The 23,478-nt window shown below is 42.3% G+C and overlaps 1 protein-coding gene across 3 annotated transcripts; it reads left to right on the plus strand.

Annotated features, from left to right (window-relative positions):
- The first annotated feature begins 7,011 nt into the window (after nucleotides 1–7,011).
- Nucleotides 7,012–18,399, plus strand: LOC105021698 (cytoglobin-2). Of its 3 annotated transcripts, XM_020053151.3 has the most exons (6): nucleotides 7,012–7,247; nucleotides 8,808–8,978; nucleotides 13,602–13,709; nucleotides 15,184–15,304; nucleotides 15,732–15,812; nucleotides 17,658–18,399. In XM_020053151.3, exons 2-6 carry the CDS (start codon nucleotides 8,818–8,820, stop codon nucleotides 17,778–17,780), a joined length of 594 nt encoding a protein of 197 aa, XP_019908710.2. In that variant the 5' UTR covers nucleotides 7,012–7,247; nucleotides 8,808–8,817; the 3' UTR covers nucleotides 17,781–18,399. The 3 variants fall into 3 exon arrangements, with proteins under 3 accessions (XP_019908710.2, XP_019908708.2, XP_019908709.2); XM_020053149.2 differs by lacking the exon at nucleotides 7,012–7,247 and having other exon boundaries at nucleotides 8,317–8,978; XM_020053150.2 differs by lacking the exons at nucleotides 7,012–7,247; nucleotides 17,658–18,399 and adding an exon at nucleotides 15,431–15,615 and having other exon boundaries at nucleotides 8,317–8,978.
- The last annotated feature ends 5,079 nt before the right edge of the window (nucleotides 18,400–23,478 follow it).

Here is a 23,478-nt window from a genome sequence, read left to right on the forward strand (position 1 = left end):
GCCTAATAGTTGGGACATTGAAAATGTCTTATTTTGGCTCAGATTTTTGATTTGAAATGATAGAATTACTATGATATTGATGAATACCGTAGCTTTTTGTTTAGGGCATTTTTGCAGAGGTTGCTTTTCAATTTACAAATGACCAAGCGTTAAAGCCTTTATACAATACCAGGAGACAAAAAATATATTAGGAACCCACTCTCATGGATAGATATCCTGAGGGCCAAGATGTGGGTTGACCTAAAGACTGATCCAAGACCAGTTCTGGGAGTGTACCCTAAAATATTTAGTTTAGGATTTGGGGGAGTCTACACTGACAATGGTTAGTGTTTACCACACATCTTTATGTACTGTTGCATCATGGGATTGAATTCAGCAGACTGCTCCTTTAGCAAAACCCCTGCCAAAAACAGCATAACAATCACAGACAAAAATATAAAGATTAAAGAAAAACAGCCTGAGTGTTATTTTTTAAAATTATTTTGCAGTTTGAGTGTAAACGGCATAACAACGCTTAATATTGATTTAAAATCTGAAAACTGAGTGTCCATCTTGCTAGACTGCGCTGTTCTAAAACAACGAATGGCTGAAATAATTCATTTAACTGTTTTAGTGAGAATTGAAGAGTCAACTTTCACGGTTTGGCTGCGAAGCAAAGATAGAGTAAGTTGTAGAGATTATTGCTTTAGGCATGGCTTATGAGGATTCACAGAAAATCCTATATCTGGACTAATTGTATTAATGTTGGAAAATGTTAATGAAAAAGGGTAAGAGTCGCATCTGTTCTGTTCCTTCCATGTATTTAATTAAATCCAAACACAGTTACTGTCAAAAGATACTGATCAAAGTGTAGAGTTTTAAAGGGGTCAGTTAAGAATTTGCATTAACCTTGCTCCACTGTTATATGGACTTGTTGCTAAGGGGGCCATTCAGGACGATGGCACAATCAGTTGGAACGTTGTCAAGGAGAGCGGTCACGTGTTGTGAATATGGGCCAATGGTTGGACAGTTGGACAGTGGAGAATTAGGCAGCAGCTCAACGTCCAGAACATAAAAGCAATTACATTTTTTTGTGAGATAGGGAAACTGTTTAGGCTATTCCTGGCATCCCCCCTGTGGAGAATACAGAGGAAAATGAACAGAGAAATATCAGCACCAAACACATCATCTTTTTGACCTTTTACAGTCAAGATTAGGCACTCTTTTATGAATGATCTTTAGGAACATTAATCAACTTTTTTCTCTGTTGATTAACAACAAACCAGGCACAATTGATCCATATTATAAATCTATCCAACTCTAATCCCAATTAAGGATATGACTGATATGAGCATATTTTTTGATCATCCAGGGGAGTAGACACAGTTATCGTTAGTGATGGCCATTCGCGGCTTCATTACCGTTCTTCTAGCAGCAGGATGTAATGCTAGCAGTGCTAACTCAGATTTTATTTTTCAAAATAAAAGCCATCATTGGGTAATATAGTTAACAATGTTGTCTGTACATGTCCGTTACAATGTTATTTTTGTCTGTTCTTTTTCACACACTGGACTAACTATATTGCCTTATTCATTTCAATTATGGCTTTTATTGTGATAAAAAAAATCTAAGTGCTGCCAGCATAATATCCTGCTGCTAAAATAACGCTAATGAAATCTCGAATGGCCATCACTAGTTATCGTCACCTATATTGATAGATACTGTCTCTATATAATTCACAAATGGCTAATTAGCTGTTAAAACGGCCAGTGGCAAAATAGGATTTGTTCAGGATAGAAAAAAAACGCGATGGCTACACGATTCTCCCGTCTTTTCACTTGACGAAAAAGTCTGTTATTGTCACCTATATTGATACAGTAGTTGTCATTCACAAATGGCTAATAAGCTGTTAAAACCGCCAGTGGTAAAAGTCATACAGTTCATTGATACTATTTGGGGTGGAGGGAAACTTAATAAGAAACGTTGCTCAGTTTAACCCTAATTAATGGTGTCTAACAAAATATTCAAACTTGCCGTGATGTTAATGAGACAAAATAATATAATGCGAATAGGCTATACTAATGCCCAGCATGGGTGCTGTTCGGTGTTGTAGTGGTAAACGGCAATGCCTTTCCCGTGGGCGACCCGAGTTCGACTCAAGAGGCGGCAGCTATGATTAACACATATTGTTGCGGGCCGGCTGAACTAGGCTTGTCTGGTTTCTTGTTTTGCTCATGCGTTCTTACCTCTCACCGCATAGTTGTCGGGTGCAATGTCACAATAATTACTTGTGCAGAACGACACTGTGTTGTTCGGTGCATTTGACAAATAAACCTTGAAACACTGTAATATCACTGCCTTCTGAGAACATTTTATATTGGCTTTCTTGTTATTTCCGCTGTTTCTTTATGTAGGCCTTTAGTCACTTAGGACCTATTCACAATAAGACTCATTGTTGTCACATTTACATTTGAATAACCTATACATAATACATAAATAAAAATGTCTATTTACATTTGCCACGGGAAAGCATCCCGTGCCAAATGTAAATAGACATTTAGGTGGAAAACATGCCATTGCTGTGCTTTTCCCTGTGAAAATATTATTATAATGGAGTCAGGGAGGCAGGATGCAATTGCAGGCAGGAGTGTTTATAATGCAAATTTCCCACAAGCAAGCCAACAGAAGAAAACAAAAGGCTATACCTAGTAAGGTTAGAAACTATGACTAACACAGCCAATGACACAACAGGCAAATCAACTGTAGACAAGAGTACATACGTTCAAGAATGCACAATGACGGATAGGCACGTGGGGTTTATGTAGCAAGTTGTTCATCAGGTAGTTGGCAGACATTTCTGAATGTCATACTTAATGATAATGACCTACAGAAATAACCTTTAATCTTTAATTGTTTAAAAAAAACTATAATTAACCACAAACAACCACTATGCACCTTTAACCCCAATAAAGAATATGACTGATATGAGCAAATCGTTTGATCATTTAGATGGCCAATCCTAATTCTGAATTGGAGATAGGAAGGAATCTGATATCTCTGTTGTCGGAAATCTACATAACAATAATAATGTAAATGACTTTCTCGTTGACCCAATTGATGATGTGCATCTTATAAACATAAAATCTTTTGTACTTCCATCACGTCTCAGCTATTGTTAACTTATGCTAGAATTTAAAATGACATTATCTCTACACTCCTCCATGAACTGCCACCTTAACGTGGTGGAGGGGTTTGAGTACCCGAGTGACCCTAGGAGCTATGTTGTCTGGGGCTATATGCCCCTGGTAGGGTCTCCCAAGGCAAACAGGTCCTAGGCGACAGGTCAGACTAAGAGCAATTCAAAACCCCTTAATGATGAGAATTTTTTTTTTGGTCCGTGACGTCGCCCGGTATGGCGCAGCCGGGGCCCCACCCTGGAGTCTCATGGATAGATATCCTGAGGGCCAAGATGTGGGTTGACCTAAAACGACTGGATCCCGAGGGAGGCTGGAGATATTGAGTCCGAGTGGACCATATTCTCCACCGCCATTGTCGAAGCGGCCGATCGGAGCTGTGGTCGTAAGGTCTCCGGTGCCTGTCGAGGCGGCAATCCCCGAACCCTGTGGTGGACACTGGAAGTAAGGGATGTCGTCAAGCAGAAGAAGGAGTCCTATCAGGCCTGGTTGGCTTGTGGGACTCCAGAGGCAGCTGACGGGTACCGACAGGCCAAGCAGACTGCAGCCCAGGTGGTTGTGGAGGCAAAAACTTGGGCCTGGGAGGAGTTCGGTGAGGCCATGGAGAAGGACTATCGGCTGGCCTCGAAGAGATTCTGGCAAACCGTCCGGCGCCTCAGGAGAGGGAAACAGTGCCCTACCAACGCTGTTTACAGTAGAGCTGTTGACCTCAACTGGGGATGTCGTCGGGCCGTGGAAGGAGTACTTCGAGTATCTCCTCAATCCCGCCGTCACGTCTTCCATTGAGGAAGCAGAGGATGAGGGCTCAGAGGTGGACTCGTCCATCACCCGGGCTGAAGTCACAGAGGTAGTCAAGAAACTCCTCGGTGGCAAGGCACCGGGGGTGGATGAGATCCGCCATGAGTACCTCAAGTCTCTGGATGTTGTGGGGCTGTCTTGGTTGACACGCCTGTGCAACATCACGTGGCGGTCAGGGACAGTGCCTCTAGGATGGCAGACCGGGGTGGTGGTCCCTCTTTTTAAGAAGGGGGACCAGAGGGTGTGTTCCAACTATAGGGGGATCACACTTCTCAGCCTCCCCGGAAAGTCTATGCCAGGGTACTGGAGAGGAGAATACGGCCGATAGTAGAACCTCGGATTCAGGAGGAACAGTGTGGTTTGTTTTGTGGATTTGGAGAAGGCATTCGACTGTGTCCCTCGTGGCATCCTGTGGAGAGTATGTAATATGGGGTCCTGGGTCCTTTGCTAAGGGCTGTCAGGTCCCTGTACGACCAAAGCAGGATCTTGGTCCGCATTGCCGGCAGTAAGTCAGACTTGTTCCCAGTGCATGTTGGACTCCGGCAGGGCTGCCCTTTGTCGCCAGTTCTGTTCATAATTTTTATGGACAGAATTTCTAGGCGCAGCCAGGGGCCGGAGGGTGTCAGGTTTGGGGACCACACGATTTCGTCTCTGCTCTTTGCGGATGATGTTGTCGTGTTGGCCCCTTCAAACCAGGACCTTCAGCATGCACTGGGACGGTTTGCAGCCGAGTGTGAAGCAGTGGGGATGAGAATCAGTACCTCCAAATCCGAGGCCATGGTCCTCAATCGTTTTGACTTTTTGTTTTCAAATTCAGTTTAGTTTTAATTAGTTTTTAAAGTGGGTTTGCTAGATAAGTTAAATTTTTTTGAGAATGCTTAGTTTTAGTCTAGTTTTTATTAGTTTTAGTGTTAGTCTTTTTTTGTAATATGGGCTATTTGTCAGGGGCAAGATTCAAAAAGGTCAGAGAAAGTATTGTGTAATAATAACTCAACAAAAACATCATACAATTACAGAAAATAATACGCAGGAGATTTCCTCACTGGTGCGATGGAGAAGATTAATTAAAGGTCTGGGCCTGACACGCCATCTTGAATCCCGTCTATGCATATGCACGCCTGCACGCTGCAGACCAATCCTCGCTCCGACCGAGCTTCAACACCAAAAAAAACTGACTAAAACCGGTGTGGCTTAGTTCTCATAAAATCCCTGTCAGTTCCCGACCAGGTAAATTATGTTTTTCAACTGCAAAATCAACTTTTGTACTCTCTTCCCTGATTATTAGCCACCATTCGTTCTCTCCGATTTTCCTCCCGCTCTCTCCCTTAGGTCTCAACTGCAGCGTCACTAGTCCCTTAAAGGGGCAGCGACATACATTTTTTTTAAATCTTAAACATAACATTTTTGTTGTAAACATTTTAATTAACTTACATTAAATGAATCATTTTTATCTTCCAAAGCATTTATGTCATATTTTAACATGGGTTACATACGCAACCTTCTTACTTTTTATCTTCAAGATCAGGCCTTATATGAATTACTATTAGTAATGGAAATCACCTTAATTCTTTTTTTTATAGTTACATTTTGCTATCATCCCCCTAATAAAACTATGCAACTTTAACCACAGTAAAACAGAGCCAATATGAGCAAATGTTTAGATAATTAAGTGGACGTAAAGTACAAAAGAAATCTGATATCACTGTATTTTCGTTAATCTATTATTATACTAACAAATGCATTACATTACAGCAATTCATGTGAATGATTTTCACGTTATCTCAGCTGATGATGAGGCCCATTAATTTATTGTAATGTCTGGCATGTGACTGATCCAATGATCAACCCCACTATTGTTTAACTGTTGTATCTTGGATCCAGTGTTCACTTATGTACAGGTATAAAAGGTGGATTTCTGAACATCAGGTGTCAGAGCTGTGTTTTCTTCTAGTCTGGGTCTTTGCTTCACCTGTGTCTCCATCACAATGAGATCTCTCGTCCTGGTCTCCATTATTCTCTGCCTGGCGCTTAAGGCCTCAGCTCAGAAACCTCACCACTGCAGTGAGTATTAGATTGTAATGACAGTGATAAGACGGGACTTTATACACAAGTATACATGAGTTATGAAGACTTGTCAGATGTTTTTCCCCCATCTATTTAAATCTATACTGGGAATTGGATCAAAAAACCTGGAGATACTTAAAAAAAAAAGTGTTCTCTGTGTTCAGGGCTACTACGATGAGATTATGTGGGACAAATTATCCTCTACGAAGAAAAGACTGTACTCCATATTTCAACCCATGCAGATCTTTAGTGACGCCACCTTCATGACCCAGATGATCCTGGGAAGCTCCTCTGGGGCTGGGATGGGCTTGTTGGTCAGCAGTTGGACCGGACCCATTGCTGAGTCCAGAAACATTGAGAGGACTATTGCATTTGTTGTTCTGCCGCAAGGAAATTAAATCTCAATTATCTGGTTTAATCTGTAGGTTGTTTGAAAAAAATTACAACATCATCAATCAATTAATCAAATTTATTTATAAAGCCCTTTTAACATCAGCAGCTGTCACAAAGTGCTTTTACAAAACACCTGGCCTGAAACCCTAAGGAGTAAACAACAGTAGTGTTGTAGGAAAAACTCCCTAAGAAGGCCGAAATTTAGGAAGAAACCTAGAGAGGATCCAGGCTAAGAGGGGTGACCAGTCCTCTGCTGGCTGTGCCAGGTGAACATATTAAGATTACAAATTGTAATAATTAATAAATACATGTGGGCTAAGGCCAGAGTCTATTTAAACTTAGTCCAGGTCGAAAGCATGACCAGATGGACAAGGACAGGGACAACATGGGGGAGGGGGGGTGTCAGCACAGTGACATCTGAAATCGTCAGGTATCGTCTTGATCTGCAACACAACCAGGAGGACTTTGGACAGGGACAGCAACGGGTCTTTTATGACAGATACTCCTCAGGTGTGGGCCAGGACCTCATGTCCTCCTAAATTTAAAACGTGAGGAGACTGGGAAAATTTAGAAAATGCATTCCTTAGATCTACAAGGATTAGCGCTTTTCATTACCAGAATGTTTGGTCTCTTACTCAGAGACACTGACTTATCTTCTCCTCTGAAGCATGTACAACACCCTGGTGGACATCCAGGACCCCATGGACTTTGTCCCTCCTTTCTTCTGTGATAGAGAAGTGAATGGGATGACTGGAGAGACAGAGGATTTCATCAGCGCCCTACAGTCAGGGCGTTCATTGAGAAACACATTATCAAAAGGTAGGAAACAAATTTTAAAGCTGAATTTGGATAAATTATATGTTCCACTGCAAGAATTTAACTGCTTTACAATTCACATATTGGAATTTTATTTTATTGTCATAACGTTTTTTGTAAACTTTTTGGAAATGGCAAATTCTATTATGTTAGCTTTAGAAAATATGTCAATTAATAATTGATTTATATCTGCTTGCTTTCACTATAGGGAGCATTTAGGTTGGTACACTTGTTCTTTCCAATGACACGTCAATCAATCAAATGTAATTTATACAAAGTGACAACTGCTCAAAAGCAAATCTCAAAAAGCAAGCAACAACAAGAATTGATGCACATGCTTTACAATGTCACAAGTCCCATGGGAGGGACTGGACAAATCTATTGATTAGGCCAAGGAAATTTTAAGTATGTGTGGCTCAGTTGCAATTGTGATGCTGCAACTGAGTCTTGCAACTAGATCTTCCTCTGTGCTTGTGAGGTTAACCTTTTTGGGTGATTTTTTTTCATAGGGTTAGGGTTAAATTTTCTCAACATTTGATTAACTATCTCAAATATTTGTTTGTATTTTTATTTTATTTTATCCCCTCATTATTATTATTAGTTTAACAAATGACTTATTTTTTATGTCTTGCTGTATTGCAATAGAAACCTCTCGGGTATGATTATAAAAAAAAATACAGTTTAAAGGCAGCTATACTAAGAATGGTGGTCTACAAAGTTTGATCGATGGAATGTTATCGGTCTGAAATGGCATATCAATGTACATAGCAAAAATAGTGGCGCATGGTGAAAGGTTCGTTGTGTCTTTACACCTAAACTCAGTAGCTACATAAACTAACTAAATACAATATTTGTCCTTTTTCAATTCAACAAACAGGTTATCTTTAAGGTTTACGTAGGCCTACGTGGTTTTATTTGTTCAAGTAAGTTCAAGTAAGCCTAACATTGAGGACCTTAAGTTGGCTTAATGGTAGTACACAGACGCTGAGATTAGTTCGTTACTAGTTAGGTGTTCCGCACCCTTTCATCCGCAAGTTTAGAAGCCAGATTTGGAGGTCATAGGCTGGCATGGTTGTGGGACCAGTTGGACGTATTGACAAATTCTCTAAGACTAAATTTACGCAAGTAGCGTCGTATGCGAGATTCAGTTAAACTATTTTAAAATATCTCGGTGGACCTACAACGCAAACGCGCACCTTTACAAAATTCCCAAAACAGCGCGCGTCCTTCATTAAATGCAGTGTGCTATGATGCAAAATTATTAGAGCCAACGTGTCAGTATTCTAGAACGCGGTCGTGCATGCGCGTATCCGTTTTGGGCTGGAGCAGAAAAAAAATAACGTAATCATTGCTGTCAGCCCCAATACTGCAAACAGCTTGAAAACTCTGTTTGACCGTTGTCAATTAATGCGCACTGGACAATGCTCAGATAGCCCGAAGACTCCACACGCAATAATATTTCCTCTGAAAATGGGAGCTTTTACACCACATGGAATTAACATTTGATCATTTTCGTAATAATTTGAATGTAATTTCACACGTTTGTTATTGTTGTTACTGTAGTTTGCCGGAGATGGGCTGCGCAATATCAGGTTTGATTCCAAAACAAGTCATGGACGTGAAGGAAGATGTACCCATTGTGCATCTAACGGTAGAGCACAAGGAGCTCATAAAAGATACTTGGAAAGTCATTCAAGAGAACATCGCAAAAGTTGGCATTATTATGTTTGTCGGGTGAGTAATTTTAACTGTGCTGGTGAAATTGATTTAAGATAAAAACATGCTTTTAAAAAAAATCTTTAATCCAAACGTAGCTCTATATCTGATTTTAAACAATGATTTGATTAATTCCCTTTCGTAATAAGTTATTGTAACCATTTGTCATAAGTGGACACACAGCTGCTTCAGTGGCAATTTAGAGCTAATGCCGTATCAAAATATAATCACCTAGTAGAAATACAACCATCCCCACACTCGTTTGTGTTGGGGTCAGGAATGGATGGATAATTGTGATTTACATGACCAACCTTGGTGTTTAAGCTTGAAGTAAACACAGAAGAAAATATAGCTGTCAGGGAAATTGAAGGCAACATAGACATTCAAATGTGTATTACGCTCCTCTGCCCAGCATGGGTGAAATTCAGATGGTTGTCTCATGCGCCAACCAATGGTGGCATGCCACGTAACTGACTGTCATTGACTAATTGCCCTAACAAATGGTTATTTGATAGATAATATAGCTACCCATGCGTTGTATTGTCTGTCAAGTACCCGGTGTCTTGTATTGGTGGCACTCAATTGAATTATCGATTCAACACAGTGATGGATGAATGTGCTTGGAAGATGTTGTACTCCGAAGCACATCCAATGCCACTGTGGTTCTTATAAGGCTCAACGCACTCTCATTATTACCATACGTATTATAAAGACTAGATTACAGCTAAAATACGTAATAGAAACTGCTTTTAAAAAAAAAAAAACTTTTCTCGAATTAGGCTATTCATTAAATACTGTAATTTTATGACTTGGCATGAAATGCCTTTCCTGCCTGCATGTCACCGGGTTACAAAAGCTCTGCAAAGTGCTATATGTACCTTCCTTTAGTCAAATTATTAGTAGATTTAACATTGGAACTAGCATCCAGGCTTTACTTCAAATGAGCATATTCTCTCCTTCATATCTGTTCAAAATATTTCATGATAAGGTCCAACATCACAAGGCAAATGTCAAGGCAGTACTGAAATATCTGTCTTTACTGCGCAATCACGTCGTCAGTGGCAACCAACTAACCTATCATTAGGCTGTGTATTAAGAATTATGAAACGGGTTGTCTGGGCCCTGGATGCTGATTGGCTGAAGTTCATGCCACTCAGTAATTATACAATTGGAATGAGGCAGATTTTATTACTTGTTTACTGTGCCAATTATGTTGGTAATTAGTTTATAATAGCAATAAGGCTCCTTCGGAGGGTGGTGTCCGGAAGATATCCGCGATATCTCGCAGGGTGGTGTTCACAGAATGAGTCTGGGAGATACCCAGCAACTTTGCCTCCTAGTCGGCCTAAAAACACTTCTTAACTCTGGTATACTGGCCAAGTAGAACAAAAGATTCTCTCTCTCACTGTCGCCGCATACAAGTGTTAATAAAACACAAAATTGGGCATAAAGTTGTGATGCGTTGACCCACATTGAGCACTTCCCCTTTATTGGCAAAGTGCATTATTTTTTTATACATACGACTGCCGTTCCAGCAATAATCTTTGGCTTGATAAAAATGTGCGAATCTAAACAGGTCAACATTTTTGCTGAGTTACATCTGACACGTCTGAAAAATAAACGCCAACATAAAAGCCACTGTCCCTTTTAAGTCTTTTGCAAGTCTCGTGCCACACCAAATGGAACCCTATTACATAGGGGCTCGGCTCAAACTAGTGCGCCTTCTAGGGGTCCGGGTGCCATTCAAGACACCCTGTTCCTAATAAGTCAACTGATGCCAAAACGTGTTGCGGGGGGGGGGGGGGGCGCCCGATAAACCTCCTGAGAGGGAAATGAAGGTCTGCTTAAACCCCCAAAACACAAAGGCTTCGCTGATAAGGCTTTAACAGGCTGTTAATCCGTAGCTCTGGCCGTGGCAGTTAGGCCTTTAATGGGTTGTGCCTCTGGACCATCACCCCAGCATGGTGCCAGTCTGCCTCCCACCGGAGTGTGTGCGCGTGCGTGCGTGCGCGCGTGTGTGCGTGTGGGTGTGAACGTGCGTGTGTCCGTGCCTTAAAAATTCTTAAAAGGGAGTACTGCAGAAGGTTGAGTGTTGGATTTGGATGTTTTATGAAGCAAGAAATTGCTGCTTAAGAGATTGGTTGGTTGGTTGGCCGGTTGGCTGGTGGGTGCTACTGATAACCAATAGGGAAGGTTTGTCATTTCAGCTGAAGTCTTGAGATATGCATTGGGGACCTTCCTGGGACAAACGTATAACAGGTGAAGTGGCAAAGCTGTGGATATTGGAGAGTAGGTGATGTATTAAAGATTGGAAACAAAACGGTCTTAGTCTTGGAAAATGAAGTATATAAAATGATACAGCAATTGCAATTACGATAATTTAAGGGAGAATTTGGTGTGTTTCTCCCTCCAGTGTCTATAAAGTACAACAATATCTAAGCAAACCGAAGACCTTTGGTCATACATTAACAAGCCAAAGGCCGGGGAACACAAATGAATACCTTCACAAATCAGGCAAGGTCTGTAAAAAGTTGAAACGTTCATTATTATTAGGGCAATAATTAAGAACTGTAAAACAACTGGAGCTGTGATGAACCTGTCTGGGAGGTTGGAACTTGCCTGCGGGGGGGTTGCGGTTGGTGGGTGTCCCTTTGGTTGATGCCTGGCAATGTGGTTGGATTGATTTCCTGCCTGTTGGGCCCTGTCCGGGGCCTCCCCCGGGTAGGGCCACAGTGTCACCGGACCCCCCCGTCTCAGTTTCCAAGGTGTTACGCTGCTATATTATTGTGCTGGGGGACATGAGGGATGTACTACTAACTTTTCTCAGTTTCCTCCAATTTTAAATTTTAGAAGGAGATGAGGTCCTGGTCCACACCTGCGGATTACCTGGTTTGGGGGGACCGTTGCTGTTCCTGTCCTTGTCCACCTGGTCATACTTCTGACCTAGTCTAAAATCAAATATACTCTGGATTTAGCCAAGAGAAATGTATTTATTATTCCAATTGGACTCTTAATATTTCACCCGGCACAGCCAGAAGAGGACTGGTCACCCCTCTGAGCCTGGGTCCTCTCTAGGTTTCTTCCTAAAATTCGAACTTCTTAGGGAGTTTTTCCTACCCACTGAAATTCAACACTACTGTTGTTTGCTCCTTGGGGTTTAAGGCCGGGTGTCTCTGTAAAGCACTTTGTGACAACTGCTGTTGTAAAAAGCGCTTTATAAATACATTTTGATTGATTGATTGATTGATTGAAGAGGCGCTTCTCCCTACCTTCATGCAATGCTCAAACCCTACATCCCCATGAGGGTTCAGTTCACCCCCTTGTGGTCTCTTGGCTGTCCCACCCCTTCGGGGCAGTTCCCAATCATCACAGTCAAAACTCTTCTCTGCCCTTGCACCTCAATGGTGGAACCAGCTTCCCCTGGAGGCTACAGGATAGCAGAGTCTCCACCTGACTTAAAAAACACAGGAAAACTAACCTTTTCACAGAGAACTAATAGTTCCACCGCCTCCACCTCTGTCTGTCTTTTTTAAACTTTTATAGTTGATATTTGTACGATCTTCTATCCAGCACTGACCTTTGCAGAAAACTAATTAATTGATTAGAATGCACCTACTACCAAACTGTGTGGCTGTTTAACCCAGATCTTTTAAAATGTATACACTTAATCTTTAAGTCGCTCTGGGTAAGAGCGTCTGCTAAATGACTGAAATCTTAAAAAAAAAATCCTGGGTAATTGAGTTCAACCTACACCACCCAATTAAAGTAACAAACCCTTGGCAGAGCTGCAGAGATTCATGACAGGCCAAGGCCCTTCTTGCCTGCTCTGCTGCGTGTCGCTGCAATCGATGAAAGTAGATCAGCCACATGCCGCAAGAGACAATTCACACCTGAGTGTAATCGATTGTGTTGCCACCACCTAGCCCGCCACCACCTAGCCCGCCACCACCTAGCCCGCTGGCTAAGAACACAGACAGGGAACTAAGATCAGTGTTCTTCAACCAAGAGGTCCCCCGAAAAAAAAAGTGTCAAATAAGAACGTGAAGCTTCCGTTTTCATCATCCAGAATTTGTCCTCTGATATCATGAGGTGAATCGTCTCTGTGCGGTTCAAATGGGGAGCCAAACTGTACAGAGTACACCACTTTACTGCGTGTTGCCTAGAGGTAGAGTTGTTGCGCAGCCCTAACGTCTTGTTACCAGATTAATATGACTCCATGCTGGCTTTGTTTGAATGGCGTGCTTGAGCTCATTAGCTGTACTAGAAGAAGGTGGTGGTACACCGCGGGCCTTCAACACTTCAAGAAATTGTGGTTCAGCCCTCATTACGACCCACAGCAGGGCTGTTCTCTAATCGCATAACATGTATCTAAGGGCAGTTTTCGTCACATAATCGAGAATTTTCTACCTAGTGCCGAGGTTGTCTGAGGTCGAGTTCATGCTTCGCCAAGTAACAATTGTGATCTTTCCCAGAGCTCACATTTGCAATTGAAGTCGGTAAAGAACTAAATTGTAATTGTCTCCAGTGTGCGGGGAAATGAACAGCACACAGAGCAATATTTGCCAGTGAATCTAATAATCATAGTAACAACCCCACCCCTCGAGTGTGCTGTGAAAAGTCTATCTGTTGTCGTGGCAACAGGTTGTTTGAGACCCATCCGGAATGCAAAGACGTTTTCTTCCTGTTCCGAGATGTGGAGGACCTGGAGAGGTTGAGGTACAGCAAGGAGCTGAAGACCCACGGTCTACGGTGAGTGAACTCCATCAACTCCCTCCTTCATCCACCTCTCATCCTTCACCATCTACCTGCCACCTTCATCCTATTAACATCCCGTCATCGCCCAGTCTAGTGCAGAAGCTGTGAGGATGGTGGGGGCCTGGTTTTCTGATTGTATTTGCACACTGCATTATGGGAAGGCTTGAGATTGCTATTTTTTCCCTGCTGTTTGTTTTTTTTCTTTTTCCCCAGGGTGAATGGATTCGGGTCTGGTCTATCAAGTGCAGTTAGTTGTAAAATCAGATGGCCCACATGCTTAGAATAAATTCCCATGCGTTCATATTATGCCCAAGTTTCCAAGGTACCATAGTAATGTCAGGCCCCTTGAAGTGTCATCATTGTCCATTGTCAGCCATCACGTGTCAGTTGGTTTTCCCGGCCCGGTCTTGAGCTGTGCGTGACCGGACTGTTATCGGCTGTCTGGGGCCAGCAAACAGTAGATATTTGAACCCAGTGTTTACTTCCTGTGTTCTCACAACAGCCCACATTTCACCTGCCTTCCAAAGCTGGTAAGGGAGGTATTCAAATGGTAACGCATGGCAAATTAGAATGTTGTGGAATCTCACTGTGATGTTCCATACCAGAATGTTTGCTATTCTGGTATGCTCCCGTTTAGATGGAATACCTGCCGAAGATCCTGTTAGAACGGGCGTAGCATAAACCTGACTGACAATGCCCGTTGCATTCATTCCCTTTCCATGCTTATCATCCTAACCAATTGCAATCCATTCAGGTAACCAGAGCCTTGATGATGCAGTGGTTCCGATGCCTTTTTAAACCGTTATTTAACTAGGTTTGTTTAGTTGGAAAAAAAAAATTCAAGAGAGACCTGGAGACAGGAGCATCAGCAGAAATTTTTGTTTCAGACAGAACATCACATGACATCAACCAGACCAAGAAGAGCAATTTAAAAAGAAAAAAAACATTAAAGAACGATTAATGAAATTGCAGACACATTGACAAAACAGCATGTTTTCTCATATAGAGCAACTCCAATCAGAAGGTGATATCTGGAAACATCTGCATAATCAGTTGTAGCATGGTGGGGGGGGGTCTTCGTAATGACTGAAATCTACTGCCCCTTGTGTTACTGTCTGTCTGTGTCAACGATTGTGTCAGTCCAACCGACTTAACGCGTCTCACAAGGACTATTCTACTTCCGAGGATCTCGACCAGCGGCCTTCCTTTGCGTCTTAAAGGATAATGCACTTCATACTGTGTGTCTTAAAAGATAATGCACTTCATTCTTTGTGTCTTAAAGGATAATGCACTTAATTCTTTGTGTCTTAAAAGATAATGCACTTCATTCTTTGTGTCTTAAAGGATAATGCACTTCATTCTTTGCGTCTTAAAGGATAATGCACTTCATTCTTTGTGTCTTAAAGGATAATGCACTTCATTCTTTGTGTCTTAAAGGATAATGCACTTCATTCTTTGTGTCTTAAAGGATAATGCACTTCATTGAGAAAAGTGTGGCCAGACTTCACCAGACGGAGCGACTGGACCAAATGATCCTGGATCTGGGCAAGGGCCACTGCCGTTACAGCGCCCCGCCCAAGTACTACATGGTAGGTGTTGAGCTGGGTCTGTGAAACCCAGTGGTGTGTCCGGCTCGCCTGATGTACCAGATTAATTCTGATCCAGGATAAGGGCCCTCATGTTCATGTCATCTTAATCAGTTCTGATTTAAATAGGTCAAGTATTCCATGGCTAGAAAATACAGTCCCAGCTCTACCTCAGTTGACGAACGGAGCACGCTCTTTCGAGGAACACTCACAACCGGATCAGTGATAATGTCTGGAGACATTCTTGGAGCCCATCGTGCTTCACTCTTCTCTATCTAGGTTTTCGACTGTGTGATAGCGTCATGGAAAATCTGGTTTGTTGTTCCCCGATGGATGTCGATTCGTCAGATATCTCTAAGTCAATGCGGTCTGTTTGTCAAACATTCATGACCTTCCAGGACTTTGATTGTGTCCCCTGGGTTTATTTCAGTATGTGGGAGCGGAGTTTATTCGAGCCGTTCAGCCGATCCTGAAGGACAACTGGACCCCCGAAGTGGAGGAGGCTTGGAAGGTAAACAGTCCATCCAAACCCAGCTAGGAAGTTTTTCCTAGCCACTGAAATTCAACACTACTGTTGTTTGCTCCTTGGGGTTTAAGGCCGGGTGTTTCTGTAAAAGCACTTTGTGACAACTGCTGTTGTAAAAAGGGCTTTATAAATACATTTGATTGATTGATTGATTGATTAGGCTGGCCACAATAAAAGGCCACTAAAATGTGCAGTTTCACTGTATTGGTTGGGTCCGAGGCGATCCGAAAACCAGTCAATACCCCACAATGGGTCTGCGGTTCACCAGGCAGGACAGGTGGAAAAATAAAAAGAGTCAGATGAAACAGGGATTCTGTTGCCAATTGTTTCCTGTATTTCTTTATTTGGGTCCATCCACCAGGTGGTCACTGATCCCGGTTGAAACCAAGAAAAACAAAGAAATAAACAACAGAACTCAAATGGACTCCTCTGGCACTGGTCAAAACCAAACTGGTCAAAACCGGCTCGTCCTCCGGCGTCTTTCTTCTCTCCTCTCTTTTTCCAGCCTCAATCCGGCGGTTCGTCTCTCAGCCCTCCTCTCGCGCCTTCGTCAATGGCATCTGTTTTATATGGGAGAAGGAGACAGATCATTATTCCGCTAGGTGTTCCTGGTTGTGTCTCATCGCCCCGCACTTGCTTGCTGCCTTGTGCTGTGGCTGGGTTGGGAGCTCCAGCTCAAACCGACCCTGTCACAGTAATTATATTTGAGGAGGTATTTGCTTGAAATAAGTTAAATAATCTGGCAATGGAAATAGACAAATTACTTGATATACTTGATAAGACATATATTTTTTGCATAGTTGTAGAATTGACAATAAATATTGTTTGTGATTAAATTTTAATACAAATATAATAACCTATTCAGCTATGTATTATTATTATTATTTATTATAATTACTCAGGAGAGCTATAGGGCATGTGTGAATTGTGCATATTTATTTGGTGTAAATGAAGTTAAAAGTGCATTAGCATCAGGAACAAACAAGATGTTTGTGAGAAAACAGTGACATCTAGTGGACTGACCATGTCAGTTTCAGTGAAAGTTGAAGGTAAACATCTACATCCTCAAGTTTAGGACTTTTTAAACCTCTCCGCAGTCATCGTCTGTATTTGAACTATTTCAGAGCCGGCACAGCTGAAACAACTTCAGGTTATTTATTAATCGCTTACTAACAACAGTTAAATACGACAGGGTAATGTACTGGGCTTTTTACCGAGATACAGGACTACATCAAGGGATATAAATAGTAGACACCAGACAGCTGGCCTATGAAGTGGCTGTGCTGAGTTAGAGTCGCAGCAGCTATGTGAAGTGGAAATGTGTGTGTGTTTTTTGTTGTGCCCGTGCATGGGCTTAGACTGTGTGTAAGTGTGTGATAAGCGTAGTGGTTCTCAACCTTTCCCATTCTGGGGTCCACCAGACGTCCATAGTTCTCCTGTCATAGTCAGTGATCAGGCCTACTACAGCACTGTCAGTAAAACCTGTTGACTGGGAACACTGTCCTTTACAGCAGGGGACCTCAAGAGGTTGTTATAGGGGAGCGTTTTAAATACACTGGCATTGTGCTTTGTAGATATGGCCGTTCAAAAGTTTGATTACATTTCCAAGCCTATTGTGGTCTCTGTAAACCAGAGTGCCATGAACATCTATGCAAAAAACAACTGTAAGTATAACCTGTAGTTTATTCTGCTAGTGGGACAAGAGAAAGTAGTTTGGTTTTTGGCACACTAGGATAAATAATTTACATAAATCAGAAAAACTGCCGAAGTACTAGAACATAGGATATGTATTTTGTTGTCTTCTGTTTTGACCTTTGTGTTGCCCTACAGACGTTGTTCCAGTACATGACCAGTATCATGAAGCAAGGCTATCTTGAAGAGGAGATAAACCAGAGGAACGCCGTGGCCAACACCAGCAGAGAAAGACCAGAGAAGATGCTCAATGTCATTTAGGAGAACCCGACTCCCTAGTCCATTGATACTGTAACACAGACCGACACCAGCAAGGTCGTGTTTATTAGGTCACGCAGTAAAAACAATTGTCAATGTTTTTCAACTAATAATGATGGTGTTTGTGAGTCCTACAGTGATGGTGTTTGTGAGTTTTAGTCTGTTTTCAAATATTTGGTGCCTTAGTGAAGGTGATTTAAATGTCTGGTGTGTTCAAGACAACCAAGGACTCTGAATATGTCCTAAGGTCCAAGAAATCCGAGCTCTAGAATAACGTGTTGAGATTTGGACTTTAACTTCTGAATTGGATGAATGTTAAAACCAAAATCCCAGTCAGTTCGGCAATGCCAAGTTGTTTAGAACACACCATGACCTCAGCTCAGTGCGTAGTGTGAAGATGTCTTCTGTATTTATTCTATGCTTCTGATATTGTTAATTGAACAATCTGTATACAATTAAAATACTCCATAAGGGATTATCATTCAATTCATGCTAGACAGTAGCCTAATTATTTCTCTGTAAGCAGAAGTATTATAGAATGTGAGCAACCTTGCTGTTTTGAATGATGTCAAAGCCTACAGTATGCATATTTACGTGTGTATTAAATTCTCTACTTACTTTTCCCAAATACCCTTTTATTTATATTTTACAAAGAGATTTTGTATTTATTCACTTGTATTAGTTGGTTTCACTGGCCGAAAGCTTATCTATTTATGTTTGGTCGAGGGGTTGAGTTGGGGTGGTGTTAGATGGGGGAGTTTAGGTGGAGTGGTGATAGATGGAGGAGTTATGGTGGTGTTTGGTCGAGGGGTTGAGTTGGGGTGGTGTTAGGTCGAGGAGGTGTGATTGGGTGGTGTTAGATGGAAGTGTTGAGATTGGGTGGTATTAGGTTGGGTGGTGTTGGAGGAATTGAGGTGGGGTTGTATTTGATAGAGGAGTTAAAATGGTGTTAGGTCGAGGGGTTGAGTTGGGGTGGTGTTAGGTCGAGGAGGTGTGATTGGGTGGTGTTAGATGGAAGTGTTGAGATTGGGTGGTATTAGATTGGGTGGTGTTGGAGGAATTAAGGTGGGGTTGTGTTTGATAGAGGAGTTCAGGTGTTGTTAGGTGGAGGAGTTGAGTTGGTGTGGTGTTAGGTGGAGGAGGTGTGATTGGGTGGTGTTAGGTGGAGGAGTAGACTTGGTGTGGTGTTAGGTGGAGGAGGTGTGATTGGGTGGTGTTAGGTGGAGGAGTATAGGTTGGGTTGAGTTAGATGGAAAAGTTGAGGAGATGTTATGTAGTGGTTTTTAAATTGGGTAGTTTTGAGGAACTTTAATGTGAAAATACTGGTAATCCAGAAGATTAATTGTTTAATTAATGTTTTAGCTCACATTAAATCCCGTTTGGCATGAATACATACTGATTATCAGTCAAATGCTGTTACATTAAATTAACATTGTCACATTGATTGTCCCATGAACAGGAAGGTTGAAGAGCAGTGATAACTAACATTTCCTCTGGCGCATTCTGGTTTAAACGTCTTGGTTGAGCGAGTAGTATGTATGTCCCTAATCCTTTGTGTTGCTGCGATTAAAAAGGATTTCAAAACATTTTATGATTGTTTCAGTGCATCAGTTGTGGCTCACACAGATTTCCCACATTATTTCCCGCATGTTTAAGGTTTCAGCATGCCCATTAGCATGTTAAATGTTTCAGCTAGGCTATTGACATGTTAAAAGTTTCAGCTAGGCTATTGACATGTTAAGTTTCAGCTAGGCTATTGACATGTTAAGTTTCAGCTAGGCTATTGACATGTTAAAAGTTTCAGCTAGGCTATTGACATGTTAAAAGTTTCAGCTAGGCTATTGACATGTTAAAAGTTTCAGCTAGGCTATTGACATGTTAAAAGTTTCAGCATACCCATTGGCAGGGGATGAATCATAGTTTTTTTTTGTGCAAATGTACAAAAACAAAACAAAAAAAACATAATTAGCTTTGAAAAAATTCTGTAATGGAAGGAATCTGACTGACATGTTGAATGATAATAAAGCTGAAAAAGTGAGTTTGAATCATCAGGGTAGTCTAAATAATAATCCCTATCAGTTGACATTGAAAATCACAGAGACCTGGTAGAATATTTTCTCTGGCTGGCAGGACACTCACGCCCTCTGCTGGGAAAAGGGATAGCTGACAATCAGGGTGCTATTCTGGGAAAACGCCTCAACAAATTCAGGATTCCCTGAAGCGAGTCGCTGCATTTTCAGATCTAGATTATTTTGTTTCTGAATGGTCGACAGGATCTTTTCATAGTCCAGTAATTTGTTTTCTTTTGTAATGCTCGGCGCACAACATCAGTTGGATTTTCTGCAAAGGGACAGGCCATGTTGACGGAATAGAATCTGATTGGTGGATGAGCTCCGTGTTCATTCACTTTCACAGGGTAAGATCAACTAGTCTAGCACAGCCACCTGATCCCACAAGCTTGAATTTAAACACTTCTAGCCCTGATGTAGGTCTGCAATCTGAACACTAAAAGGCTTGAGCGTGAGCTCCTTATTCCAGCGCATACAAATTCCGGTTTAGTCTAGTCTTGGTTAAGTGAGTAGCGTTAGGGCCTGAATGACTGTATAAATGCAATTAAAAAGTCAGTAGTGGCCTAGGGTCTGGGGCTTGTTCTAAGTATAAGTGACATAAGCGGTCACTTAGGCCACTTTTTTTTTTTTTTTGCTTAGAGCCCCAAAAGGTGAGGGCTGTCACTGCCTAGAGTGGACATATACTGGTCGGTTCAAATCCACCACACAGCATTTTGTCAACCTCTTCTTGACATCTCTACCAATAAAGTGAAAATATATTCCACAAAATGTCTAAAACTCTATATAAATATACTATATGTACAGTATATATAATCACACAGTAACAAGAAGAAACTATCTATATCAAATTAACTCATAAGCTTTTTCTTGGTTTTAAGAAAACACAAATAAGGCCTTGGAGGTTCATAAGAGGAAAACGCTCAACGTCTTGGACAGTTGTAGGCAAGTTAAACACATTTGTTTAACATTCTGAGGTAATATGAGGGTGTGAGGTTTTGTCTTGAAATAGTTGTTTTCTCAGCTCCTTCGTTACTGCAGACTGCAGCGCTGCCATCAGAATCTTGTGAAGAAGTGTAGGACCAAATGTGCAATTGTCGTACTTCTGAGTCAGGATTATTTTATTCAGGGCATTTATGGGCAGGATTTCTATTTTTGGATTATAGAGATATCACATGTACCGTATAATTCCGAGGCAAATTGCTAGGCTTCAGTTTTCAGTGTTCACCCAAACTTCCCATTTCATTCCTCTTCCAATACCATAAACAACATGTTTGCTCTATGGCAATTAGAACCACATTCCTTAATTTGTTTATTCCCTGAGAGTGTTGGCCACAAATGCTTTTTTTTAAATTAATGCAATTAAGCCAATACATCCCAAAATACATTTTCACTCGCAAATATAACTTCTCAAGGAATTACTATCCATGAGAACAACATAACTTAGTTATTTATTAATGCATATTTAATTATCTTATTGATGAACACTTTTTTTCACTTTTCTTGCTCTGAGATTTTGATCACAATTCTATTAATTATCAGTGTATCGAGTTGTTTTGAAATACTTCTGCATTATTGGAACTAGTAATCCCAGCTTTTCACTACACCTGCCATAACTCACCAGCCATAACTCACCAGCCATAACTCACCAGCCATAACTCACCTGCCATAACTCACCTGCCATAACTCACCAGCCATAACTCACCAGCCATAACTCACCTGCCATAACTCACCTGCCATAACTCACCAGCCATAACTCACCTGCCATAACTCACCTGCCATAACTCACCAGCCATAACTCACCTGTGAAAGGGACAATCACGTTTAACTGGATTTGAACCCTTCGATAGGACATACGGTTACAACAGTCGCACTAATCTCAGAAAAGACGGTCTCTCTGTCTGTCTTTCTCTCTTTCACAGTCTCTCTCCGTGGCCTGAAGGTATTCCAGGGTAATGATTAATGGGGCTGGTTCGTTGCTTAGTGTTTAATTTGTAATAGTGAATTTTGCTGAAAAGTGTCGAGTAGGAGGGGTGTCCAAGTGTTCAACGGATGGAGACACATTCATAATCGTTTCAGTGTCAAACTAACTGCAGCTTTTTGTCTTCTCAGTTTCTCAGTCCGGTTAAATTCCCAGTTACAATGATTGGCTTAATGACCCTGGGAGAGGAAAAGGAGATGAGGAGGTAAAGTGTGGGGTGTGTGTGCGCACACGTGTGTGAGAATGGGTGTATTTGCAAGTGTCCATAGATTTGCACCATTGGGTGTGAGACTGTGTCTTTCTACATCTGTGTGTGTGTGTGTGTGTGTGTGTGTGTGTCTGTGAGACTCAGGTGAGTTCTGTCACTAATCTGCCGGTCAGTCAGGTGAGAGGGCACGGCTTTGGTGGGTGGGGGGGGGGGTCAGCTGAGTCAGGGGATTAGTGGGCAGCAGACTCCCGAAAGGGCTGAGCTTACGCACTTACGCACAGACAGACAGACACACACACACACACACACACACACACACACATAGACAGGATTACCTTTGAGATCTGTATTTACAGTATGCTTTAAAACCTTTTACAGGTGTTCAGAGACGAAGACCAGGACCCAACTCAGACCAGGACCCAACTCTTCTGCCTAGCGTCGTCGTTTTCTAGCATTTTCTCCTCAACTCTCTACAACTGTTTCACCCGGTTTTTCTCCTTGTTGACCTCCTGGCCCTCAGATCACCACCTCATTTAGGTTGCTTCTTTGGAAGAAACCTTCTCCTCTGTCTGTGGATCCGCGGCAGCTGACGGCGGTCACCCTGTTAAGTCTCTTCAACCTGCTCTCACGGTCTGTCCCCTCGGGAGTGGCGAGAGCGGGGGGGCGGGGTTTCTCCGGCGTGCCACCGGCTGACAGACCGGCCCAACGCCGGGATGGGGGACTGCCGGGTGCTGGAGTCTCCTGAGCGCCTGGAGCAGCTGATGAAGGGCATGAAAGTTCTCCTGTCAGAGGTGGAGCAGCTCCGGGGCTGCTGTGGCCCCAGCATGACAGAGCTGACCTGCACAGTGGTGGAGCTCCGACAGGAGAGGAGGGAGCTGGCGGAGAAGTTTGAGGCGCTGTCCCAAGACCTGCAGTGGGCTTTGGAGGCCCTGGGGGAGCTTCGGAACACCAAGTACACCTTCGACTCCAAGGTGAGGCAAGCGCAGAAGCTCAACCGGCAGCTCTGACGGGCAGAGACACAGGCAGTGAGGGCCATTGATTTGCACTGTAAAAGGTTTTGGGATGGCGTGAACTACTGAAAGCAACCCGTCAAAGACTAACTGATTCAGATTCAGCCAGAGACTGTTCTGCTGAACGCCAAAGGATACATCAGAGGGCGAAGACTATGGTTGGGGTTTGGAACGGCGAAGATCGAAAAGTCGAGAAGGGTGTTTCTGGCAGTTGTTCTGTGGCTTAGGTAGTGAATGTAGAGAGTATTTTTAGCTTTTTAATGTAACAACTTGGGACTTTAAGTGATTAAATCAAGGGGCATGTTTGAGTCTACATTGAGCCTGCGTTGAACTGTCTTGGGACCTGAAAACTCATGTTAGCTTCTTGAACTCATGTTTAGCCTTTAGTTGACAGCTAATGCGATCATATGGCATAAAGGGTGTTAACCCAGAAACC

Source organism: Esox lucius, chromosome 14, assembly GCF_011004845.1.
Source record: "Esox lucius isolate fEsoLuc1 chromosome 14, fEsoLuc1.pri, whole genome shotgun sequence".
NCBI classification, from domain to species: domain Eukaryota; kingdom Metazoa; phylum Chordata; class Actinopteri; order Esociformes; family Esocidae; genus Esox; species Esox lucius.